We start from the raw sequence: 26,566 nt of genomic DNA on the forward strand, positions 1-26,566 counted from the left end.
GTGGACTGTGTTAAACGTGTCACAAAAAAAGTGTGTTAAAATTTAAAGTGTCTAAATAGGTACGGATACCTATCAGTAATAGGAAAAGAATTTGAAACCTTCCTTTTTTGTTACCAGATTTCTATACATTTTCGCTAACAAAAAAGGAAAGTTTCATACAATCAACCTAGGACATTTTGGGAAACCTAGTGGATCTTGCTCAGCATCATGGACTCTTTCAGCCTTCCAATTTTTATCCAAATCGCAGACGTGATCCAAATGTACAAACTTAACGGGAATTGCTGATTTATTGATCTTATGTTAAATTTTATATAAGATAAATATGTTGACGTCTTTTTCATCAATTGCAGTGTTATTCAAACAACTAACGCGTGTGGTTGACTCATAATACCGGTCTCAAGGATACGTAAATAGGTATCTCATAGGTAAGCGTGATCCACCGTAGACCGCATCATCACTTACCATCAGGTGTGATCGTGGTCAAACGTCTACCTATTCATACTTAAAAAAAAAAAAAAAACGTTAAAAATCATGATAGAAGTCCCAGAAATGATCATGTTACATATAAATTCTTCCACTATCCAGGATGTTAGAAAAGAATATAATTTGGACAAACCGGGAATTATGGAACAGTCTGTGGATATTTTGTACGATTGGATTCAAAAACAGGAACACTTTGTGAAGAAGGATTTTCGTAAGTTGCTATACATATATAATATAAGAGTCGCTATTATGAATGTTATTCATACTTACTGATTTACCATATACTATTTAATTTAATATTATTAATGGGAAAGTGTGTTTGTCTGTTTGTTTCTCCGCCTTTTACGGCAAAACGGAGCGACGAATTAACGTGATTTTATATGCGGAAATAGTTGAAGGGATGAAGAGTGACACATAGGCTACCTTTTGTTTCTTTCTAACCCCCCCACTTCCTTTAAATGTGGGTGGAAATTTTTGTGGAGTATTCCGCAATTTTCGAATTTACCGAAAAAATGAAAGCTATCTAAATTTATGTAAAAAAACAAGAGTTTATCGGGTCATGTGCAGAGTAAAAAAAGATCTTTTTTTTTTTTCAAAACCCAAAAAACGGGTCCATAGAACATGTTTGCTGTTTTGCGGACTTCATACATCACATGGCGTTTTAAAATTTTTGTTAATATATACCGGGGTATTTACGTATTAAAATAAATGGAAAATCCCATTCCGCTAGAAATAAGTACTTAAGGTAACGGACGCAATCATGGAGAGTTTAAGAAAAAAATTCGCCTGTTTTTGATATTTCACTGATAAATGTAAAAATTCTACCGCTAAGCGTGTTAAATCTTGAATGTCCTATCCTTCTTTTACATTTCAAGCGTATTACCGAATAGATACTCCTATTGGTTTCTTCATAGTTAATAAATTAAAACTAGGTGTTTTTTCTCCAATCATGGACGGCAGTCATCCAGTAATGGATCCCCCATTATGGACAGTGAAATAAGTTTAAATTTTTACTTTTAAAGCCAACTGATACTCAATGAGTCAATTTTATGTGCCATAAATAAAATTAGTTTTGGTTATTTCAACATAGGATTGTTTCTTGTAAATTTTGGTTTTGTAAATTGTTCCTTGTCCATCATAAGAGGTACGCAGTTTTCCGGTTCCAGTAATGGACACTCGCAAAATAATGCTATTTCTTTATATCTTTGGAGCAACAAACTAGTATGTTTTATACCTTATCTCATGCTTAATGCAGTAAGTAAAACTCATTCAAGTTTACACAGAGTATTATTTTTTTATTATTTTTTACATGAACTCAACTCTCTTAGCAACATTACTAAGAATTCGTCTTGATATTTTTTTCAGTGAACTGGTGAATTTTACCTTGCCGCCAAATCCTTCAGAAATAACCGAATTAATTGAAAGTTCAAACTTAAACAGCTCTACAACTCTAGTTTATGGTACATTGCCGTCAGTTTTTAATGGCATCACCGTCCATTATAGGGTATATTACTTTTATACCTACAGTGTGGAAAGATAAGTCGGGCCCTGGAGGGAAAGTACCAAAACCCCCATATTCATAAACGTGCTCTAAAGTTATCAAACCGATAAAGGTCGTTTGTCCCTTTCCGACGTATTGGTGTGATAGAAAAGGACAAACGAACTTTATCAGCTTGATAGCTTTAGAGTACGTTTATGAATAAGGGGGTAAATCGATGTAGGGAACAAATCAAATTATTTTATTGAATATTTTTTGAATTGTTTTTTTTTTTAAGTAGTAACACTACTGTATATAAATTATAAACTAAAATAGATACCATATACTAAAGAAAAAGCGATCAAGCCCACTGGTGGCGAAGCCGGGAATCGAAGCCGGGTCTCCAGCTATCGCGGCTGACGTGTTCGACCGCACCACCACCCCGACCGCGAAGGGGGTAAATCTTTAAGCTGGATCATTTTACTTAAAGAATACATTCCATTATTTTTTTAAAGTTAAAAGAATCAACACTCTATTCAAAATTTTTGGTCATCTTTAAGTAAAATGAGCTAGCCAATGGATTTAAGGTAGTTTCTCTCCAGGGCCTGACTCACCTTTCCACCCTGTATATTATGTAGGTAGTAATATACTAGTCAAGTAGTTAAATAACTTGAATTTTTAAAGCTACTTCTAGACGTAAACATCATTATTTCCATTAACAATTCAATGTCACTTCTGTAACCGGTTTGTCTATAAAAAAAACTAGCATTCATTCCACCTACAATATAAGTTTTGCGTTATTTTTTGTATAAACTTGAACAGAATAATAGTTATTTGTTATACAAGAGGGCAAAGTTGTATTTTAACGCCGAGTGTGGAATTGAAAAACGAGCAAGTGAATGGATTCTATAGTTGAACCACGAGCGAAGCGAGTGGTTCGAGAATAGAATCCTGAACTTGCGAGTTTTTTTTTACACGAGAAGTAAAATACATTTGCACCCGAGTGTAACACAAAACTTTTCCCCTCACTATAGCGAGGAAACTACAACGCAAAAAATGCGTTTATCACCGCTTCCAGTAGTTCCACAGGTGGTAAATCATCTTTATTACTAGATTCACCTACTTTTATCAATTTTGAAGCAGTTAATTTGACTTTATTCAAGGTCAAATTACTTTACCCACTAGTGGATAAAATGCGTTTTTACCCGCTGGTATTAAAGGACAAAACACGTGTTTCCGAGCTAGTGAGAGGAAAATAATAAAGTTTAATTTGTCCGCATATTTTACTAGTTACAAAATAGTTCAACTAATCCAAAAATACGGCATGTCTTACACTATTTCCCCAATTTGGTCCAGAAAAGTTTGCATAGATTTACCCCCTCCCTTCCAATATTTTTTCATTACCATTTATAATTTAATTACTTGTTACCCTTTATTATTACCTATGTATAATTAATTAATTATTTATAGTCACATACGTCGAACGCGATTAATTAACATTATTTTACCTTTTTTCCCAACGTTTCGGCCAGGTTGCACTGGCCGTGGTCGCGGAAGACTGACGTCCCAGCAAAGTGTCACCGGAGATGTAAACACCACAAAACTACCCGATATTAATTTATATAAATGTTCGGGGTAGACAAATAAATATAATCTACCCGCTTTTAGTTAATGTTTATTTCCCACCGCACGACACACAGCACTCACAACATCCGCGCACTGGTCCGAAGATAGATCTTTTGGTTTGAACATTTGAATCACTGGCCCCATGTTGGCGATAATCTATACCCATCTTCCCTGTTAAAGTAAGTAAGTAAGTAAACACTTTATTGTACAGGAAAAGAATAATACAGCACATAATAAGTTTTTAGGATTTTTTTTTAAAGGTAAAATAATCTAATACTTTTAAACGAGCAATTCTTGTATATTTATTTATTTATTTATTTATTTATTTATTTATTTATTTATTTATTTATTTATATATTTATTTACACTGACGATCTCGGAAACCGCTCTAACGATTTCGCAGAAATTTGTTATGTGGGGGTTTTTAGGGGTGAAAAATCGGTCTAACTTATCCTTAGGTCCCGGAAAACGCGAATTTTCGAGTTTTCCTGCGTTTTTCTTCGCGCGCCATCTCGTGTGCAGTAGTTGTACTGTTAAGACAGAATTCTTTCGGTCGATGTAAGTACTATTTATTGCAAACACTAGATGGCGACACAGGTCTAGGTTAAAACGAATAGAAAAATACACTATTTGAGTTTTTGTAGCGAAATGCGCGCCATCTCGTGTGGAGTAGTTGTGTTGTTAACACTTTCGAAACCGGGCTCTACGCGGCGCTACGACATTTTCGCTACATACGGGGAAACCCATGTAATCGGCTACGCTTCTACGAGCGGTGTACCCGACAGTCGGGTTCTTGGTAGCGAAAGTGTTAAGGCTGAGAATTTTTTCGCTCGATGTAGGTACTATTCATATTTGAACTAGATGGCGACACATGTCAAGGATACGAAACAGAACCGAGCGAAGCTCGGTTGCCCAGATTGTTAATTAATCGCGTTCGACCAGTATGTGACTTTAAATATGTGTACCTACAAAGCGCGAGAACTTAAAGTGTTATATCGTCACTACTTTAAAAAAAACTTGTATCTTCGTTTGTCAATGAAAAGAAAATTGTAGTAAGTATATATGGAATGCATATAGACTTACTGCGTTTTAACTTTGAGGAACAGCGTGAGATACGAGATTTTTTAAAAGTAGTGACGATATGTATAATTACTTTCCAGATAGAGACCATTTGGAACGCATTATCATTTCTACAAAAGGATCCGTAGAAAAAGCGAAGAAACGAATGGATAAAGTTTGCACCATGCGGTCTTTGGTGCCTAACTTATTCCAGAAATGCCACGCAAAGGATGATTTTGCCCAGTTACATGATTGGTAGTAAGTATTACATTTTTAACCGACTTCAAAAAAAGGAGGAGGTTCTCAATTCGACTGAATTTTTTTTTGTATGTATTGTATGTTACTCGATATCTCCGAAAATCGTGGACCGATTTTCAATTTTTTTTTTTGATCGAATAACCGGTATAACCCCGAGATGGTCCCATTGGCACCAAGTCGGGTCGGGGTCTGATGATGGGATCTTGAAGAAATCGAGGGAACTCTTCAAATGTTATAGGCACATGTAATGTTTTTAGTGTATTTTTCAAAGGTACACCAGTATTTACGCCTGATGGTAATAATTTTATGTGGCTGAGCTGATGATGGAAGGTCAACTCCTCAATGGTTAGGAGTTAAAGGATAATTCTTTCACTATTGTACATATATTCGGACTGATACATATAATATCACTAGGAACCACTAAAAATCAACAAATAAATAAACTTTTTAACAAAAAATAAAACCGCCTTCAAAAATAAGCGTGTAACAAAACACGGAGAAACTAAAAAGCCAAAATTAGAATATTGCAATCCGATAAGAAATCTGAATTCAAAGGTTTATTATTTTTGGCTTTTTAGTTTCTCCGTGTTTTGTAACACGCTTATTTTTGAAGGCGGTTTTATTTTTAAATAGTGACTACACTCGGACAGAGAGGAGGGAATCCCCGCTCCGAGTCGTTCTTGCAGGGCGATTATGCTCGCAATTTTATCATTTACCGACGTGGATAAGCATCCGTCACGTTCTGGCAAGTATGTCAGTGTGAGAGTGACAGGTGTCTTATCCACGTTTTTCTACTCCCGAACTTAATATTCGTCATTTAGGGTCCCCCCACATCTAGCGTCTCGCGAGCGTCGCGTCGGGCCAACTGTATGGGCAAAGCCTGACGCCGCGTCGACGTCGCGTCGACGCGGCGTCTTTTTCCATACAGTTGGCCCGACGCGACGCTCGCGAGACGCTAGATGTGGGGGGACCCTTACAGGGTCGAGCATATTTAAAACCCTACACAATAGTCTATTCCCCAAAGTCAGCGTCCGCCGGCTTTCCGCACATGCGCGCAGTAACGAAAAAATTGAAAACGCATTGTTTGGATCTGTAACCATGGCAACGCATTGTTATAACAATACTGCGCGTGATATATTATATTACCAATAGCTGTTTTTAGAATCATTATACACAGATTTATAACTTCCCATTATTTTTAAGTATAAGATTGTGTGTCGTAATCACATTTCAGAATTGTAAACTACCCATTAAAGAATCACGGTTTTGTTATTGATCATCGATGTTTCAATAACAAAATCGTGATTCTTTAGTGGGTAGTTTACAATTCTGAAATGTAATTACGACACATAATCGTATACTTAAAAATAATGGGAAGTTATAATGATTCTAAAAACAGCTATTGGTAATATAATCTATCACGCGCGTGCGCGGGATGGCTTGGGCAGCTGCGCTGAAAATGCAAACCTTTGGCGTCTTTATTAACAATTTTCGGCTTCGCCTCAAATTGTTACCCACGCCACTAGTCTTTTTTGACCTCCTTTAAACGCCTGTTACATAAAATACTATTATAAGTGATAATTAAAATTGGAAGCATGATAGGCCGGCTGATGCCAAAGCTTTCCATAGTAATCCAGCGCGGAAATGCTGTGACTGCCATTGGCACCTTTGACCTTTTAGGACGCGTTCCTAGCACACATTCTAAGCTCGTGTAGGTAAATGCGTACAATTGCATGTGTGAGTGAGATATGACAGGTCGACTGTTGGCGTTTTTGACAGGCGGTAACTGTGAGGTAGCCGAGAGGGGGTGGGTGGCACTTTTTGCGGGGAGCGGGAGTGGCCATACTGTACGATAGTACTCTTTATTATATTGTGCTTTTACTGTGGAAGTGTGGTGAAAATATTTAAAATACTTATGTTTCAGCATCAATCTTCCCATGCCAAAAATAACTGATGACAATTACAGGATATACATTGCAAAAATAAGTAACAAACCACTTTCGGCATCGGTGTTAATGGACGCGTATCAATTTTCCGTTATAGTAAGTCATTCATAAACTATTTTTTTTTTGACGACCGGTTTGGCCTAGTCGGTAAAGACCTCGCCTGCTACGCCGTGGTCCTGGGTTCGAATCCCAGTAAGGGCTGTGTGATGAGCACAGACATTTATTCCTAAGTCATGGATGTTTTCTATGTATATAAGTATTTGTATATTATGTATATCGTTGTCTGACTACCAACATCACACGCCTTCTTGAGCTTACCGTGAGGCAATCTGTGTAAGGATGTCCTATAATATTTAATATCTGGGCAACCGAGCTTCGCTCGGTTCTGTTTCGTATCCTTGACATGTGTCGCCATCTAGTTCAAAAATGAATAGTACCTACATCGAGCGAAAGAATTCTCAGCCTTAACAACACAACTACTCCACACGAGATGGCGCGCATTTCGCCACAAAAACTCAAATAGTGTATTTTCTATTCGTTTTAGCCTTGACCTGTGTCGCCATCTAGTGTTTGCTATTGCATATTTATTAATAGTACTTACATCGACCGAAAGAATTCTGTCTTAACAGTACAACTACTGCACACGAGATGGCGCGCGAAGAAAAACGCATGAAAACTCGAAAATTCGCGTTTTCCGGGACCTAAGGATAAGTTAGACCGATTTTTCACCCCCAAAAATTCTACATAACAAATTTCTGCGAAATCGTTAGAGCGGTTTCCGAGATGGTCAGTGTAAGTAAATATATATATAAATAAATAAATAAATAAATATACAAGAATTGCCCGTTTAAAAGTATAAGATTTATTATTTATATATTACTAGCTTTTGCCCGCGGCATCGCTCGCGTTAGAAAGAGACAAAAAGTAGCCTATGTCACTCTCCATCCTTTCATATATTTCCACTTAAAAAAATGACGTCAATTCGTCGCTTCGTTTTGCCGTGAAAGACGGACAAACAAACAGACACACACACTTTCCCATTTATTATATTAAGTATGGATATCTATTTATGTAAAAGTATGTGTAGTCCATACATATACTTTGATTTTCTTCTTAGTACATCACCTTTTTCTTTTCTCTCTGCACCATTTGTATTGAATCTCTGTTTGGCCCTATGGTTGACTGGTAGAGAATGCCTTTTGGCATTAAGTCCGCCATTTGTACATTTTTGTGTATTTTTGTGCAATAAAGTTTAAATAAATAAATGAATAAATAATCTTAATATTTAATTACTACCTTTTTTATATTGCTCTACTTTAGCTAGAAAGAACCTAAGATATGTCTTAGTGGTATGTAGCTTTAATTCTAATAAATTCGCGTGTAACTAAGGCGTACTTACTTAGATAAGTATATAGGTTAGGTATGTATATAGGTTCTAATATGTATGTAGGTTTATTTATTGTATTTGTGTATATTTATTTTATAATACTTAGTAGGTATCGACTTGTATTGAATCATTACAATCTCATACTGACTTTATAATCTTGTGCACCAAACTAACTACTTATCTATGATTTGCCCAATGGTTGACTGGTAGAGAATGCCTTAAGGCGTTAAGTTCGCTATTTGTACTTTTTATTGATAATTTGTGCTATAAAGTTTAAATAAATAAATAAGTAAGTACCTTAATTGAAACAGGCCTGATATTACCTAGTCAAAGGCCTTGTATAATTCCGCCCTTTAGTTATTTTTGTAAACAAATGAGGTTTCGAATAGTACGATCACGATAAAATATAAATTCTGTGACAGCGGTCGTATCAGTACGTAGGTATGCGACGAACAACTCTCACGCATGCGTCACCGCTCGCCCGTGAGGCCCTACTGATTTGCCCCTCGCGAGGGGTACTTACTGTTCGACACGCGCGAATGGGACAGGCCTGGCGCGGGGTGTGCTTGTCAAACAATTGAAGCTCGTACAAGTTTAGTGTCCTTAGTCAACGTTGCGTAGGGTAGACGCACGCTCGCTCGCACCGCTGCACGCCCCGGCGAATGCTCCACTCAGGCCACAGACCACTCAAGGTGGGTGTTCTGTGACTCAGGCCATACACTAGATAAATACCTACATAAAATACTTTTTCTTTGATTTCAGCTGTCTGAATACATGAAACTGTACGATTATACTAAGGGTTACCATGTAATATGCGATTTTAGAGATGCCAATGTTTTGGATTTGGTCACCAAGATTGACTTAGTGGATCTCCGAAATATAATGACATTGTACACTGTAAGTATGTTTTTCTACATCCATATGAATATATTATAAGTTCTCTATAATATGCTTAGAAGCGGTAAACAAATTTAATGATGGTCTTTATTAAGAAATGTGATTATGAGTCTAAAGATGACGTAATGTTATTCAGATCTTCCAAGGTGGTTCAACATCTCCCATTTATTTAGTCACCGCACACAAGAACTAAATAAAAATATGCGCATACATCTTCTATAAATTATCCATCGTCGCGGTATTGAATGAAATACATTGTTTCATACAGAAATCATGGACAAATCCATGTGAATTTGTTATTAATTTTACGTAAATGTGCGTGCCAAATTTTGTGTACAGACACAGAGCCGTCATATTTCGCGCATTTTTAGTTGACATTGTCATCAGTGACACTTGGCTCTTGACAAGTAATTATTAAAGATATTGATTTAGTTAACTCAAGCAGCAGGCCTATGATGCTTGCAATTTTATCACTTACCAACGTGGATAAGACACCTGTCACTCTCACACTGACATACTTGCCAGAACGTGACGGATGCTTTATCCAAGTAGATAAGTGATAAAGTTGCAAGCATCATAGGCCGGCAGACTCAGAAATAATGACGCATTATGTCAATAAAGATACATATCGTGTATTTCGACACTGCTAGTGTAAATCGAAATGGCATCTCGGTCAAATGCACCGACTATGAAGCAAGAGATCCTGAGTTCCATTCCAAAGTTGTTTTTAATCAATTGAACTTTTTTTGTATTTATTTAGTTTTTTTTTATATTTTTTTAATGGAATATTTGCTATTACTTTATTGCTTCCCTATTTTTTTTTCATACAAAAATACAATACAATCCTTTATTATGCCTTTGTTGATAAAATAAAATATTACACGTCAGGTACATAGTAGGTCATAGTGTGGGCATAGTATTAGTAATGTGCTGTACTCCTTGCATTTACTGAGCTGGTTGACCTATGTTATTTTTGTGTGAATGTTTTTCTTCAACAACTAAATAGTTATGAAATAAAATTTATGGAAACATTGGAAACGGATTAAATCGCGTATAATAAATTTAAAATTCATCCCGACGTTTCGAACACTTTACAGCGTTCGTGGTCAACGGGTGACAGAGGAAAAATTACAAGAAATGTATGTATGTGGGTAGCTTTTGCATATTGTAATTTTTCCTCTGTCAGCCGTTGACCACCAACGCTGTAAAGTGTTCGAAACGTCGGGATGAATTTTAAATCCATTATACGCGATTTAATCCGTTTTCATAGTTTTATTTCATGAGTACCTATCGCGATAACCGTAGACAATATTAACTAAATGGTTACAAATAATAATTATCATCAAATTATCATCAATATAATCTGGTCCAGGAGTACTAGCTTTTGCCCGCGGCTTCGCTCGCATTATAAAGAGACAAAAAGTAGTCTATGTCACTCTCCTCCATCCCTTCAACTATCTCCACTTAAAAAACACGTCAGTCCGTCGCTCCGTTCGGCCGTGAAATACGGACAAACAAACAAACACACATTATCTTTGGTGAAACAATGAATTCTTCCACTTCAGATTATAGAGTAATTTGACATTATTATTTATATTTAAATAATTATGTATGTATAGCCTAATTTCGTCGGAAACAGCGTGTTATGTAATGGCGTCGTTGGTGAACAGTCGTCTGTCACGCCGTGAAGCTGCGTTCGAATCCCAGGTTTATAACATTTTTTGTATTTTTTTTTTAAATATAAATTTTCTATTTTTTTATTGATCGAGCAAGAAGGGAGAGCCGAAGGTATCAATTTTATCTTAGAGAACATATTGACTTTTTATTGTCATTTTGATTTTCCATCTACAATATTAAGTTAAGATATAAAACACAAGTTTTAATACCCTCGCTCAATATAACATTTTCTCGAAATTACTCGTTAGATAAAAAAGACAGAAGTCCACTTGAGTTTTTAAAGCATTACGTTACTCAGTTAACTATTGCATTTTCATTTACTAAAGCGATTTGAATACCCTTGCTCAATCGAAAATAAACAATTAGAAAAAAAATAATTTGAATCGTAGTTTCACAAACCACGCATTTATAAAACTAAAATTTATCTATACTTTTTCGAAATTTTTAAAATATCAGATTAGATATTAGATAATTATGTTAGAAATTCTGAGTTGGACGAACCCAAAATTTATTACGATTTAAGAGAATAGGTTTTTAATCTTTTTTGTGGAAAACGCTTAGTAACTACTGTACATAATATATATTTATGTATAATAATAAAAAAAAAAAAGAGAAAATACTGGATTCGAACCCACTCCACTTCCATGCAAATCTTGCGGTGCCACGTATTTACCGCAATGCTATTTAAACAAGCTGTCGCCGCGTGAAATTATCGACTAGAAATCATACAAAAACACTGTTTGCATGTGTGAGTGATACTTAAAAATAGTGTAAAATTGTGAATTAAGGGGATTTACGTTACAATAAAAAGTTTAATGTTTGTTTTAATACGTCAATTTTAATATTAAATGTTCGCGAAGCATACTTGAAAGTATATAAATGCCTGTACGACTTCACAAAAAAAATAAGACTGATAATTTGCAGATGTAACGCCATCTAACACAGCCCGAGCTTCGCGTAACCTAGGCGAACCACCTTAAGACGATACGGTAGGGGTCAATTCTCCATACAAACGCTCTCGACTATTTCCTCCCTGGTTTTTGAAGATAGAGCAATGATTTTGTCAACACAGATTGTTATTATTTTTATCTGTGTCGGACCGTTTCGATTTTTTTGATATTCTGCTTTTTAAAGATTCTAGAGCCAATCAAAAATTTCCAATAACGGCCTTTTTCATTGAGGCGCAAAAAAAGGTGTGATACTCAAGATTGGTAACAATTAACCAAAAAAGCTAAACGGTCTGACATAGATTATTTCATTGTTATTCAGATTCTCAAATTTCGTTCAGATTGATTAAGTTTTGAAGGAGGAAAGAGTCGAGAGCAGAACCTCGATTTTAAAGATTTTTTTGATATATCTTTTGACTGAGTTGTTCTTAATGGACAAATATTGTTCGATAAATCTAGTTAATAACACTTGTATTTTTAACTAAAATTCCCAAGTTGAAAGGGGGGCTCCTTTCCATTTTAAAATTTTCGCTACCGTATCCTCTTAAACTCTTCTGTCCTTATTTTTTTTCTATGCCTATGACCTAATTCTGCAATACCAGCACTAGAGTCTGTAGTACTATAGGGTAAAGAGATTTAAAGTTTACTTTGGAGAAATCGTTTATAGCCTTGTTATCGTTTTAATAATAAAAGAAAAGAGTTACAAATGTGGGCTGGCTACGAGAGGACCCGTGGTGCAAAAACCGTAAAAGGGTCTATCCGCGGCAAGAGTAACACGAGTCACGATTTTATGGCATGTTCCATTTAGTCACGACGCAAGTTCTAGCGATAATCTATCTCTAAATAAGTGTTACTTTCCCGATATAGGCATAGATCTTTTAATTTGCAGCTGTTGTTCAAATAAACACTCAATGAAGTGACTCACGTTACTTTTACGTGGATTCACCCAAAAGATAGTCTGTACTTAAAAAATCGTAATAAGTATCTAATGATATTTTTTTAATTTACCATGTTACTTCACGTACCTACTTAGGTACTTATTTTAAAAACTCTGAAAATGTCTATTGAGTTTCTGTCGCAGACCACCATGTGGCTTCTGCATATTCTGCGCTGTGATAGAGTTGCCATAGTAGGTATGTATACCTATCTTATACTTTTAAACGAGCAATTCTTGTATATTTATTTATTTATTTATTTATATATATATTTAATCTGGGCAACCGAGCTTCGCTCGGTTCTGTTTCGTATCCTTGACATGTGTCGCCATCTAGTTCAAAAATGAATAGTACCTACATCGAGCGAAAGAATTCTCAGCCTTAACAACACAACTACTCCACACGAGATGGCGCGCATTTCGCCACAAAAACTCAAATAGTGTATTTTTCTATTCGTTTTAGCCTTGACCTGTGTCGCCATCTAGTGTTTGCAATATATAGTACTTACATCGACCGAAAGAATTCTGTCTTAACAGTACAACTACTGCACACGAGATGGCGCGCGAAGAAAAACGCATGAAAACTCGAAAATTCGCGTTTTCCGGGACCTAAGGATAAGTTAGACCGATTTTTCACCCCAAAAACCCCCACATAACAAATTTCTGCGAAATCGTTAGAGCGGTTTCCGAGATCGTCAGTGTAAATAAATATATATATAAATAAATAAATAAATATACAAGAATTGCTCGTTTAATCACAAGAATTGCTCGTTTAAAAGTATAAGATTTACACTGACGATCTCGGAAACCGCTCTAACGATTTCGCAGAAATTTGTTATGTGGGGGTTTTTGGGGGTGAAAAATCGGTCTAACTTATCCTTAGGTCCCGGAAAACGCGAATTTTCGAGTTTTCATGCGTTTTTCTTCGCGCGCCATCTCGTGTGCAGTAGTTGTACTGTTAAGACAGAATTCTTTCGGTCGATGTAAGTACTATTTATTGCAAACACTAGATGGCGACACAGGTCAAGGCTAAAACGAATAGAAAATACACTATTTGAGTTTTTGTGGCGAAATGCGCGCTATCTCGTGTGGAGTAGTTGTGTTGTTAAGGCTGAGAATTCTTTCGCTCGATGTAGGTACTATTCATTTTTGAACTAGATGGCGACACATGTCAAGGATACGAAACAGAACCGAGCGAAGCTCGGTTGCCCAGATTATTGTATAATAGGCAATAAGAGGCAAAAAACATATTGTGCTAAAATATTTAAAATACCTACAGTCATTTCCGAAACGTGTGAATTCATGTCAATACTTTCTTTTATCAGTATTACACGGAGTAGGTAAACGTTTCGTGGCAGCGGCAGCGCACACTGCAGAGAGCGCACGTGGACACCGGCGCGGCGCCACAGAATATATAATAGCACAAGTAAAGAAGGCGCACTGCTTTGATGTTTCCGAAATGCCGCCTTTTTAAATACCTACAACATTCTTACAAAGAAACGAGCCGCACGTGCGCGGCGTCCGGTGATAGGGTTACCAATGGATCCAAACGAATTAATACTCACATTAAATGTTATATTATTATATTCAAGTCTTGAGTACTTTCTAGGTATAGGTACGCTGTATTTATATATTTTTGTTCAAGGTTCCAACATCACAAGCCTTATTGAACTTTTCCGTGGGACTTAATCAGTAGTAGATCTGTATAAGAATATCTTTTGGTATTTATTTTATTCAATATGTCTATTTAATTAAGTATTATTAGCCATTCCACCCGCGGACATCGCTTCCTCGCGACGTAAAGTAACAATAGAAAGTGCGAACGTGCATTCCGTGAGAATGTGCGCCACTCCTGAGTAGGCCGCGAACTCGCGGCCACAGCTCGCAGCCGCCAGGATATACTTGTAGCGCGGCGATAGGATAGCGGAGTGAGCCGCCCCTGGCGGCGCCAGCGGACGCGTCTGTGTGCGTGAGCTAGGTATGCATACAACTACAACTGCTGTAGGCACCGCCCCCCTCAGCGCGTCCTCTGCGGCGCGGCGATAATCACCTAGCCCTAAGGCCCTGGTTTCTCTGGCCCGTCACACGCGCCCGGCGGCGTTTGGAATGTTTGGATGTGAGCCGCATGTGCCGCTGTGCCACACGCTGTCGGTCGCGGGTGCGTGGGTTTTCTGACCCTTGGTCACCCGTCGTCGGCGACGGAACTCAGAAGCTCTGGTAGACTGATTTTTGAACTGTTGTGTTGTGCTCTGATCAAAATGAATGTAAAAATACTTACATTGTAATTCTTAGAGGAAGAAGATTATACGCGACTTAATCCGTTTCCATATAAATATTGATATTACCCAAAAAAGAGACAGTCAAACGATATTTTTGTATGAAACCGGCAAAAAGAAAGTGAAATTTTTAACTTGGTACTCAAAAAAGAAAGTAAAATTTTTAACTTGGTACTCAAACACTTTCATTGTAGTAAAGAAAAATTTACATCATATATTCGATTAAGTATATCGAAAACAGTTCACAGAAGTACAATTCATCCATTGAATTACTATGTACTAACATACTAGAAATTACACCCCAAACAAAGTCTGTGCTCCGGCCGGCAGCGCGCGGCGCATGCGTGGGGAGGTACCGTGTCATAGAGTAAGACTTGACCAATGACCACCTAGACGCGACACTCTTAGTGTAGACCTTTTTTATACTTTTTGTAAAAAATGCTAACCCCTTATTCATAAACGCACACTAAAGTTATCAAGCCGATAAAGTTCGTTTGTCCCTTTTCGGCGTATTGGTGTGATAGAAAGGGACAAAGGAACTTTATCGGCTTGATAACTTTAGTGAACGTTTATGAATAAGGGGGTAAGTAGTTTAATTTTAGCACTATCATACATTGTGCTATGTTTAAGTTCTACTAAGTGAAACAAAAATACATTATTGATTTTTTTCATATACCTACTTTAATTGCCCTTGAAGAAAATCATAGGTTATTATTGTATGAAAATATCGATTACAACTCGTGTTAGAACTGTGTAGTATTCATAAGTATAACGTGAAATAAATTTAACATTTCTCTTTTTACCCGACTACGGCAACGCAAAAGGAGGGTTATGATTTTGACCGGTATGTATGTGGGTATGTATGTATGTATGTATGTATGTTCATCTGTTCCCTCATAACTTCTAAAGTACTCATTAGAATTTGACAAACGATACGTCATTCGAATTGTCTTAATCGTCCGCTGGTTATAGGCTATATGACGTCACCGAAAAGGAAACATGGCGCCCTCTAGAGGTCATAAAGTAACGAAGCAAAAAAATAAAATGAAGTTAGGATGACATGTTGTATATCATTTGAAAGGTCTTGATTAGCACATTTCAAATATGTATATATTATTAGCTTTTATTCCCAGCTTTACTTGATTACACCTGATAATTCATTGATTTCTCGGAAAAATTGACTATTTGCAAATCCGCAACGCCGACTGCGTTTACACAAGAAGGCTTTTGCCAAATAAACAAATTTGCCTGCTTTGTATATTAATTTTATTAAAGATTTGCAATATTTTTCGACCTAAAGCTCAATTTCGTACAGCAAATTGTCATGATAAGAACTAGATGAAGTTTGACGCTGTTTTGACATTCTGACGTGTATCGTAGACTGCAGGAAACCCTAGACGAATGGTATGTTACGTCATCGTGCCAGAATGACTTTCTACTACGACCATATATTATTGAAAGCTAGTTAATCATCTAAAGTTATTATAATTTTCACAAAGAGAGAAAATACGGTACCACGATACTGATTGCCAGCTATAACTGTCTCTATCAGTATACGGTATGCTTTATGAGGTTGTACATACCGTAGACGCGGTCCTAAATCTACTTAACGAGTCCTTACAGAGTTACGTCCTAAACCAACTTAAAGAGGCCTTCGGCGCCCTCATAGGCTCATATTTAATGTGTCACGCAGTCCTAAGCTCTAACTTAAAGTGTCAGGCGAAGCCCGGCGCACGCGCACCTAAGCCGGGCGCCTTCGGCGCCCTCTAACTTAAAGTGTCGGGCGAAGCCCGACGCACTCGTGCCCAAGCCGGGCGCCGAAGGCGCCCTCTAACAAAGTGTCGGGCGAAGCCCCGCACTCACTCCCAAGCCGGGCGCCTTCGGCGCCCTCTAACTTAAAGTGTCGGGCGAAGCCCGACGCACGCGGTCTAAGCCGGGCGCCGAAGGCGCCTCAAACTTAAAGTGTCAGGTAAAGCCCGACGCACGCGGTCCTAAGCCGGGCGCCGAAGGCGCCCTCTAACTTAAAGTGTCGGATGAAGCCCTACGCACTCGCTTCCAAGCCGGGCGCCTTGGGCGCCCTCTAACTTAAAGTGTCGGGCGAAGCCCGCGCACTCGCTCCCAAGCCGGGCGCCTTCGGCGCCCTCTAACTTAAAGTGTCGGGCGAAGCCCGCGCACGCGGTCCTAAGTCGGGCGCCGAAGGCGCCCTCAAACTTAAAGTGTCGGGGAAAGCCCGACGCACGCGGTTCTAAGCTGGGCGCCGAAGGCGCCCTGAAACAAAGTGTCGGGCGAAGCCCGACGCACTCGCTCCCAAGCCGGGCGCCTTCGGCGCCCTCTAACAAAGTGTCGGGCGAAGCCCGGCGCACGCAGTCCTAAGCCGGGCGCCGAAGGCGCCTCAAACTTAAAGTGTCGGGAAAGCCCGACGCACGCGGTCCTAAGCCGGGCGCCGAAGGCGCCCTCTAACAAAGTGTCGGGTGAAGCCCTACGCACTCGCTTCCAAGCCGGGCGCCTTCGGCGCCCTCTAACTTAAAGTGTCGGGCGAAGCCCGGCGCACGCGGTCTAAGCCGGGCGCCAAAGGCGCCCTCAAACTTAAAGTGTCGGGCGTAGCCCGGCGCACGCGCTCTAAGCCGGGCGCCTTCGACACCCTATAACTTAAAGTGGCGGGCAAAGCCCGACGCACGCGGTACTGAGCTGGGCGCTAAAGGCGCCCTCCATCCTAAAGAGTCGGGCGAAGCCCGACTGCCTCCTTCCAAGCCGGGCGCCTTCGGCGCCCTCTAACTTAAAGTGTCGGGCGAAGCCCGCGCACTCGCTGCCAAGCCGGGTGCCTTCGGCGCCCTCTAACTTAAAGTGTCGGGCGAAGCCCGGCGCACTCACTCCCAAGCCGGGCGCCTTCGGCGCCCTCTAACTTAAAGTGTCGGGCGAAGCCCGGCGCACGCAGTCCTAAGCCGGGCGCCGAAGGCGCCCTCAAACTTAAAGTGTCAGGGAAAGCCCGACGCACGCGGTCCTAAGCCGGGCGCCGAAGGCGCCCTCAAACAAAGTGTCGGGAAAGCCCGACGCACGCGGTCCTAAGCCGGGCGCCGAAGGCGCCCTGAAACTTAAAGTGTCGGGCGAAGCCCGGCGCACTCGCTCCCAAGCCGGGCGCCTTCGGCGCCCTCTAACTTAAAGTGTCGGGCGAAGCCCGCGCACGCGGTCCTAAGCCGGGCGCCGAAGGCGCCCTCAAACTTAAAGTGTCAGGGAAAGCCCGACGCACGCGGTCCTAAGCCGGGCGCCGAAGGCGCCCTCTAACTTAAAGTGTCGGGTGAAGCCCTACGCACTCGCTTCCAAGCCGGGCGCCTTCGGCGCCCTCTAACTTAAAGTGTCGGGCGAAGCCCGCGCACGCGGTCTAAGCCGGGCGCCAAAGGCGCCCTCAAACTTAAAGTGTCGGGCGTAGCCCGGCGCACGCGCTCCTAAGCCGGGCGCCTTCGACACCCTATAACCAAAGTGGCGGGCAAAGCCCGACGCACGCGGTCCTGAGCTGGGCGCTAAAGGCGCCCTCTATCCTAAAGAGTCGGGCGAAGCCCGACGCACTCGCTCCCAAGCCGGGCGCCTTCGGCGCCCTCTAACTTAAAGTGTCGGGCGAAGCCCGGCGCACGCGGTCTAAGCCGGGCGCCGAAGGCGCCCTCAAACTTAAAGTGTCAGGGAAAGCCCGACGCACGCGGTCCTAAGCCGGGCGCCGAAGGCGCCCTCTAACAAAGTGTCGGATGAAGCCCTACGCACTCGCTTCCAAGCCGGGCGCCTTGGGCGCCCTCTAACTTAAAGTGTCGGGCGAAGCCCGACGCACTCGCTCCCAAGCCGGGCGCCTTCGGCGCCCTCTAACTTAAAGTGTCGGGCGAAGCCCGCGCACGCGGTCTAAGTCGGGCGCCGAAGGCGCCTCAAACAAAGTGTCAGGGAAAGCCCGACGCACGCGGTTCTAAGCTGGGCGCCGAAGGCGCCCTGAAACTTAAAGTGTCGGGCGAAGCCCGGCGCACTCGCTCCCAAGCCGGGCGCCTTCGGCGCCCTCTAACTTAAAGTGTCGGGCGAAGCCCGCGCACGCGGTCTAAGCCGGGCGCCGAAGGCGCCCTCAAACTTAAAGTGTCAGGGAAAGCCCGACGCACGCGGTCCTAAGCCGGGCGCCGAAGGCGCCCTCTAACTTAAAGTGTCGGGTGAAGCCCTACGCACTCGCTTCCAAGCCGGGCGCCTTCGGCGCCCTCTAACTTAAAGTGTCGGGCGAAGCCCGGCGCACGCGGTCTAAGCCGGGCGCCAAAGGCGCCCTCAAACTTAAAGTGTCGGGCGTAGCCCGACGCACGCGCTCCTAAGCCGGGCGCCTTCGACACCCTATAACTTAAAGTGGCGGGCAAAGCCCGACGCACGCGGTACTGAGCTGGGCGCTAAAGGCGCCCTCCATCCTAAAGAGTCGGGCGAAGCCCGCGCACTCGCTTCAAGCCGGGCGCCTTCGGCGCCCTCTAACTTAAAGTGTCGGGCGAAGCCCGGCGCACTCGCTGCCAAGCCGGGTGCCTTCGGCGCCCTCTAACTTAAAGTGTCGGGCGAAGCCCGACGCACGCGGTCTAAGCCGGGCGCCTTCGGCGCCCTCTAACAAAGTGTCGGGCGAAGCCCAATGCACTCGCTGCCAAGCCGGGTGCCTTCGGCGCCCTCTAACTTAAAGTGTCGGGCGAAGCCCGACGCACGCGGTCCTAAGCCGGGCGCAGAAGGCGCCCTCAAACTTAAAGTGTCGGGCGTAGCCCGCGCACGCGGTCTAAGCCGGGCGCCGAAGGCGCCTCAAACAAAGTGTCAGGGAAAGCCCGACGCACGCGGTCCTAAGCCGGGCGCCGAAGGCGCCTCTAACAAAGTGTCGGGTGAAGCCCTACGCACTCGCTTCCAAGCCGGGCGCCTTCGGCGCCTCTAACTTAAAGTGTCGGGCGAAGCCCGCGCACGCGGTCTAAGCCGGGCGCCAAAGGCGCCCTCAAACTTAAAGTGTCGGGCGTAGCCCTGCGCTCGCTCTAAGCCGGGCGCCTTCGACACCCTATAACTTAAAGTGGCGGGCAAAGCCCGACGCACGCGGTACTGAGCTGGGCGCTAAAGGCGCCCTCCATCCTAAAGAGTCGGGCGAAGCCCGACGCACTCGCTTCCAAGCCGGGCGCCTTCGGCGCCCTCTAACTTAAAGTGTCGGGCGAAGCCCTACGCACTCGCTGCCAAGCCGGGTGCCTTCGGCGCCCTCTAACTTAAAGTGTCGGGCGAAGCCCGCGCACGCGGTCTAAGCCGGGCGCCTTCGGCGCCCTCTAACTTAAAGTGTCGGGCGAAGCCCAATGCACTCGCTGCCAAGCCGGGTGCCTTCGGCGCCCTCTAACTTAAAGTGTCGGGCGAAGCCCGACGCACGCGGTCTAAGCCGGGCGCAGAAGGCGCCCTCAAACTTAAAGTGTCGGGCGTAGCCCGGCGCACGCGCTCCTAAGCCGGGCGCCTTCGACACCCTATAACTTAAAGTGGCGGGCAAAGCCCGACGCACGCGGTCCTGAGCTGGGCGCCAAAGGCGCCCTCCATCCCTAAAGAGTCGGGCGAAGCCCGGCGCACTCGCTCTCAAGCCGGGCACCGAAGGCGCCCTCAAACTTAAAGTGTCGGGCGAAGCCCGGCGCCTCGCTCCCAAGCCGGGCGCCTTCGGCGCCCTCTAACTAAAAGTGTCGGGCGAGGCCCGACGCACGCGGTCCTAAGCCAGGCGCCTTCGGCGCCCTCTAACTTACAGTGTCGGGCGAAGTCCGACGCACGCGGTCCTTCGGCGCCCTCAAACTTAAAGTGTCGGCCTGTCGGGCTTCGCCCGACGCACGCGGTCTTAAGCCGGCCGCCTTCAGCGCCCTTATATTTAATAAATAAAATGTAACCCCAAAGTAAGTCAAATAAAAAATAAGTTCAAAAACTAAAACCCGACTACTATAAGTAAAATGTGCTCTAAAAAGTATGAAACAAGATAGAATTACTTTATGAAATTATCATGCATGATATTCACAGATGTGTATTCTTTTCAATACGTTAATTCAATGTTATAATAAGTTTGTAAATTTTAAATATACTTGCAAAGATGCCGAAGATAACCGTGGTCGTATGCCACTTATGTACTTACCTTTATAATTGTGGCATACGACCACGGTTATCTTCGGCATCTCTGCAAGTATATTTAAAATTTACAAACTTATTATAACATTGAATTAACGTATTGAAAAGAATACACATCTGTGAATATCATGCATGATAATTTCATAAAGTAATTCTATCTTGTTTCATACTTTTTAGAGCACATTTTACTTATAGTAGTCGGGTTTTAGTTTTTGAACTTATTTTTATATATTACAAACAGAATATAATCACAATTACTATACTTCATTACCTACATGTCAAGTCTGTGCGATTATGATGCGATTAATCTATGATTTCGTTCAACAAAATGGCAGCGATAGCTTCGCGTTTGAGGAGCGCGTCCCTTCATTGAAATAATTACTTAAATAAAGATCGAATAACATAGCGTGTATACTAACCGATGAAATGTGACACGTCAGTTTTATTCGATTTTCTCGTATGGCTTAAACAGCATCTTGTTGCGCAGGAAGGCATTTTTACATTTTATTTGTGTGCAGGCAGAAACATAAGTCCAATGGACTTATGTTTGTAGCGCAAACGTTTTGCTCGCAGTGTCCTCTCTAGTATTATCTCAATGAGTTCATCATTATCTTTAGTGAAGTCAGTCATTTTCCATATCAAGACGCCACCCGCCTCGGAGGAAATATAGACTGGAGTAGCCTTCATGTTGTGTCTACGTACAAATAATTCTGCCAAGATTCGCGGGAGGTGAGGAAATAACACATGTAAAGGAGTACTCACAAATGCAAAAAATATTATTGTCAATACACACGCACATTATGATAAAAAAATAACACATGCTCATTATGATGCACACAGACATATCACACATGGAAATACTTCGTAGAAACACAGTGTATACGGACACTAAATGCGCACGTGTGTGTCTCAAACTATAGGGATGAGGCAGGCATCGATAACTGAAGTCGATAATAATTAATGAAGCAAATTATAATTTTAATGATGTCGTTGTTTTTTCTAGATCTGTTTAATGTTTGGCACTATTATAATCATATTAAGATTCACTAATGACAATCCTGGGTAGTAGGTATCACGCGGGTGGACTAGCGATGGATAATAGGATTAGTAGGTAAAGAAATATTTGACATTTTGATAAAACATTAATTTATTTTTCCAGACTAACTAATCAACAACGTTTACTGCGGTTGGTGGTACTAAATCATTATAGACAAACTTGGTTAAATAAATAAACTAGAAATGGTTTAGTCTTCATTAACTGTTTTCAATACTGGTAGTTCAAAGTGTAAAGTTTATTAAGTACATGTAATAAAACTCAAACCATTCTCTTTCGGAAAATTGCAAATATATTTCAAATGAATTGTGTGATCAAGGTTTGCAAATCATACTTTTTTATCGATAGTTGGTATTTCATCGACCATGCCCACATCTCTACGACGAAGTCTCGGTCAAATGATTTTTCTAATTTTCAATTTTATTATCCTTGTCAATATTATTATAATATATGCTCTATTCTAATTGAAATTAGGTTAATTCTTACAAAATATATAAATGAAGTCTCGTGGGGAGTGCGTCTTTTTATGAATAAATTGATATATAAATATCGACCCTATTGTAAACCACATTAGGTATCTTCTTAAACAGCAAAAAATCGAAGTCTCGTGGGGAGTGTTCGTGACGTAATTTCTACCCACCAACAAATTTCAAATCGATTGCATTCGATCACATAAATCGATATTCGATGACGTATGACAAAAATATTATCATTTAGAGAATAAAAACAGTAATATAACAATATTAAAATTAAATAAATATAAATAAATAAATAAATATTATAGGACATTCTTACACAGATTGACTGAGGCCCACGGTAAGCTCAAGACGGCTTGTGTTGTGGGGACTCAGACAACGATATATATAATATATAAATACTTATATACATAGAAAACATCCATGACTCAGGAACAAATATCTGTGCTCATCACACAAATAAATGCCCTTACCGGGATTCGAACCCGGGACCGCGGCGTAGCAGGCAGGTTCACTACCGACTGCGCCAGACCGGTCGTCAAAATTACTTACAAATGGAATATTATGCCATCTTTTTGCAAACTTGAGGTATTTGAGCGCTTATTACAAGTGTTCACAGCACACGCGGGCATTTTTAATTACCAGTGATATGTGTCGTGGCGATTCTGTGAATGAGCATGAATCGATTGTGAAATTGTATTTACGTGACTTTATGAACATTTGTTCAAGTTTTTTGGCAGAGGGGTAAGTAACTGAAAGGCTACTCCAGTCTATATTTCCTCCGAGCCACCCGCCGTCCGTTGCTATTGTACAAAACGAATACAGACCGTCGCGTGCGGCGTGTGACCTTCGCCCGTCGAACCACCCGCCACCGGCGACGTTTCAAAGAAACCACCCTCAAACATTTTCGAACAAAACATTCGAACGTCGTCAGTCGCGGACCCGCGTAAAAAACCACAACACGTTCTATGAACATTGGTCAAGTGCGAGTCGGTTTTCGACTTTTCCATACAAAGAACTCATGAGCGCCTGAACGACTGTGATGGCAAAGTTAACTTTTCTTTTCGCACTTTCAAGACTTTACGTATATATCTCGGAAACGATAAGAGATAGAGCAAAATGGACTTTAGATTTGGGCTGTCGTTGCCACAAATTCTATGTTTTCGTCAACAGAGACCTTTTTTTGGACCGATTTGAACAAAATTTTGCTCAGTCCACTTACAAACGGTCTTAAGCGCCTCCTTTTTAGTAGGAACTTAAGTCATTTTGGCAAATGAAAAAAAAAAATTGAACAATTTCTAAAAAGAAAAAGACAGAAATGAATTTCTTTCTACCTGTCCATCACGCTTACAAAATTTTAAGACGTTTAGTAACTGCTTGCAGCGTCAGTGAGTGAAAATCTTAATTTGAGTTTTTTCTCGTAAGTCCGACTTACGCTTGACTGTAGATTTCTAATAGGTTTTCCTGTAATCTACAGGTAGAGGGCTATCTCGTGTATTTTTTTGAAAATTTTACGCTAAGTAGTTTCGGAGATAAGGGGGGGGAATGGTCATTTTTTGTCTATTTTCTTAAATTACTTCTAAAGTACCAAAATTAAAAATTAAAAAAATATATATTTTAAAAAAACGAAATTGCATATAAGATAGATTCTAGGAAAAACATTGTTTCTCTTCTCTATTCCAGCTAGTAACCCTCGTGTCTCTTTTCAGGATGGCTACGGTTTCAGAATAAAAAACATATTCGTTTTATCGAACTCGTCCATGATTGGTACTTTCGTCGACATTTTGAAACAGATCGTCACTGCTAAGATCGGTCAAAGGATCTCCGTTTGCAAGAGTACAGAAGCATTGCACGAAAGTCTACCTAAGCATTTGCTACCTGAAGATTATGGTGGAGAACAGAAATCAATTTCTACAATTTATAGTAAGTAAAAGAATGTGATAGATGTAATGACTAATGACCTCTTTTAGTTAGTACCTAATTTATAATAATACAAGACATACCCAGGGTATTATACAATATAAATATCATGAGCATATCACAAAATAAGTAATACAGATGCTGGCAAGAATAGCCCAAAACACTGTTCTAATATGACGAAAGCCTCAAACGGCGCAAACACGCGACCATAGACTCTGGTTGCATGTTTGAGCCGTTTGGGGTAGAGACCCTTACACCCTGGGGACCCGGAGCACACTCTGTTTTCAAGCTGGGAGCTCATAGATGCTACGGGTGACCAGAGGGTTGGTTCCTTTCTTGCGCAGCGGATAAGCGATCCGACGCGGCAATACTACCAGCCTTCTGGGCACCCTACCATCCGGCGCCGAGCTTGCTCCTGTCTTTTATTTGTAAATATATTTATTCCGTGTTAGATTAAGTTTAGTTTACCTGTGTGGTGACGGGTTAAGAATTTCACCACCCCCTTTCTTCCCGTGGGTGTCGTAGAAGGCGACTATGGGATATGGGTTAAATTGTGGCGTAGGCGAGAGGCTGGCAACCTGTCACTGCAATGTCACAGTTTCGTTTTCTTTCAACCCCTTATTTGCCAAGAGTGGCACTGAAGCTTTCGCTGTTTCATGTGTTCTGCCTACCCCTTTATGGGATACAGGCGTGATTGTATGTATGTATTAAGTTTAGTAGTTTAAGTTCTTTTTGTGTTTATACAAATGCAATGATTAATAATCACAAGAAAACACCCTTGAAAAAACATGTGTGTTCATCAGTTTTATACACATAAATACATTTTCAAAGATTTAAAATGAGGCTATGGAATTAACAGGCAGGATCATCAATTGATATTTTTCCCAGTTATAGTAAAAAACTGAAGTGGCTAGAAGGGTTTTTTCGAGATGGGCCTTATCATAACCTTAAAATAAATGCATTTTTTTTTTTCAGATCAATGGGTCGAAGAACTATCATCAGACAAGCATGTGGCATACATGAAAGAAATGAGAGGAGCATGCACCAATGAAACACTGAGACGTCCGGACAAATTCAACGAGGACTATCTTGGAATGCCTGGCTCCTTCAAGATGCTGCATGTGGATTAGATACTAGATAGGGTCAAGTTTCTAAGCTATAGGTACAAAGAAAATTAAAAATATATGGGTTGGTTAAAGTATGGTGACCGGAAAGCTGGCAGCTTCCTGGCACAAGTTCGAATTAGCATTTGATTGCGATAAAACCAGGAGCCTCCATTATTCTTGTTCTCATGCCAAAAAATATGCCCTATATTTTAGATATCTGCAATAGGTACATATAATAAAAATGGTTAGTCGTATGCTTAGTTTTAGTGTTGGTATGTAAGTACGTTTTCTCGTTATCTACTTTTTGTGACTGTTAAATAAAATAGCATTTATTAAAGGGCTGATTTTTCATTTCATTTCTTAGATTTCGATAAAGTTCATAGATAAAATTCATAACAGCTCAGATTCCTACTTTGCCCTTCTGCCAATTGGGTATTTTAACGGCAGGAGTAACACGAGTCACGATTTTATGGCATGTTCCATTTATTCATGATGTAATTTCTAGTGATAATCCATCTCTAAATAAGTGTGACCCTCCCGATATATGCATAGATCCTTTCATTGGCAGCTGTAGTTTAAATAAACAATGAAGTCGTGACTCACGTTACTTTTACGTGGATTCACCCAATAGGATATGAACCCATAAAACAGATCACGTTTTTCGCTCGGTGGCAATGTCAAAATGAGTGGAAAATTGGTTAGCCTTGTAGCAAGGATTATTTATATAGGATTAACATAATTCATACAAAAAATGGTACCTCGATTTTTTAGCGCCACCTATTAAATACTAGCATAACTAAAAAACAAACAAAGTTCATCCTCACTTTCTCGACACGTGGCAAACCAAGAACAAACGGGCCTCCCGCTCGTTTTTGCCCAGAACGTGCAAGTTGTGGAATGAGCTACCTTCTGAGGTGTTTTCCTTG

General features: G+C 41.2%; 1 protein-coding gene across 2 annotated transcripts; it reads left to right on the forward strand.

Annotated features, from left to right (window-relative positions):
• Positions 1–351: 351 nt before the first annotated feature.
• On the forward strand, positions 352–25,984 carry LOC125236595. 2 transcript variants are annotated; one of them, XM_048143454.1, is made up of 7 exons: positions 352–425; positions 586–694; positions 4,747–4,903; positions 6,828–6,945; positions 8,999–9,133; positions 24,324–24,537; positions 25,510–25,984. In XM_048143454.1, exons 2-7 carry the CDS (start codon positions 625–627, stop codon positions 25,662–25,664), a joined length of 849 nt encoding a protein of 282 aa, XP_047999411.1. In that variant the 5' UTR covers positions 352–425; positions 586–624; the 3' UTR covers positions 25,665–25,984. The 2 variants fall into 2 exon arrangements, with proteins under 2 accessions (XP_047999411.1, XP_047999410.1); XM_048143453.1 differs by lacking the exon at positions 352–425 and having other exon boundaries at positions 450–694.
• The last annotated feature ends 582 nt before the right edge of the window (positions 25,985–26,566 follow it).

This window comes from Leguminivora glycinivorella, chromosome 19, assembly GCF_023078275.1.
Source record: "Leguminivora glycinivorella isolate SPB_JAAS2020 chromosome 19, LegGlyc_1.1, whole genome shotgun sequence".
In the NCBI taxonomy this organism is placed as follows: Eukaryota; Metazoa; Arthropoda; class Insecta; order Lepidoptera; family Tortricidae; genus Leguminivora; species Leguminivora glycinivorella.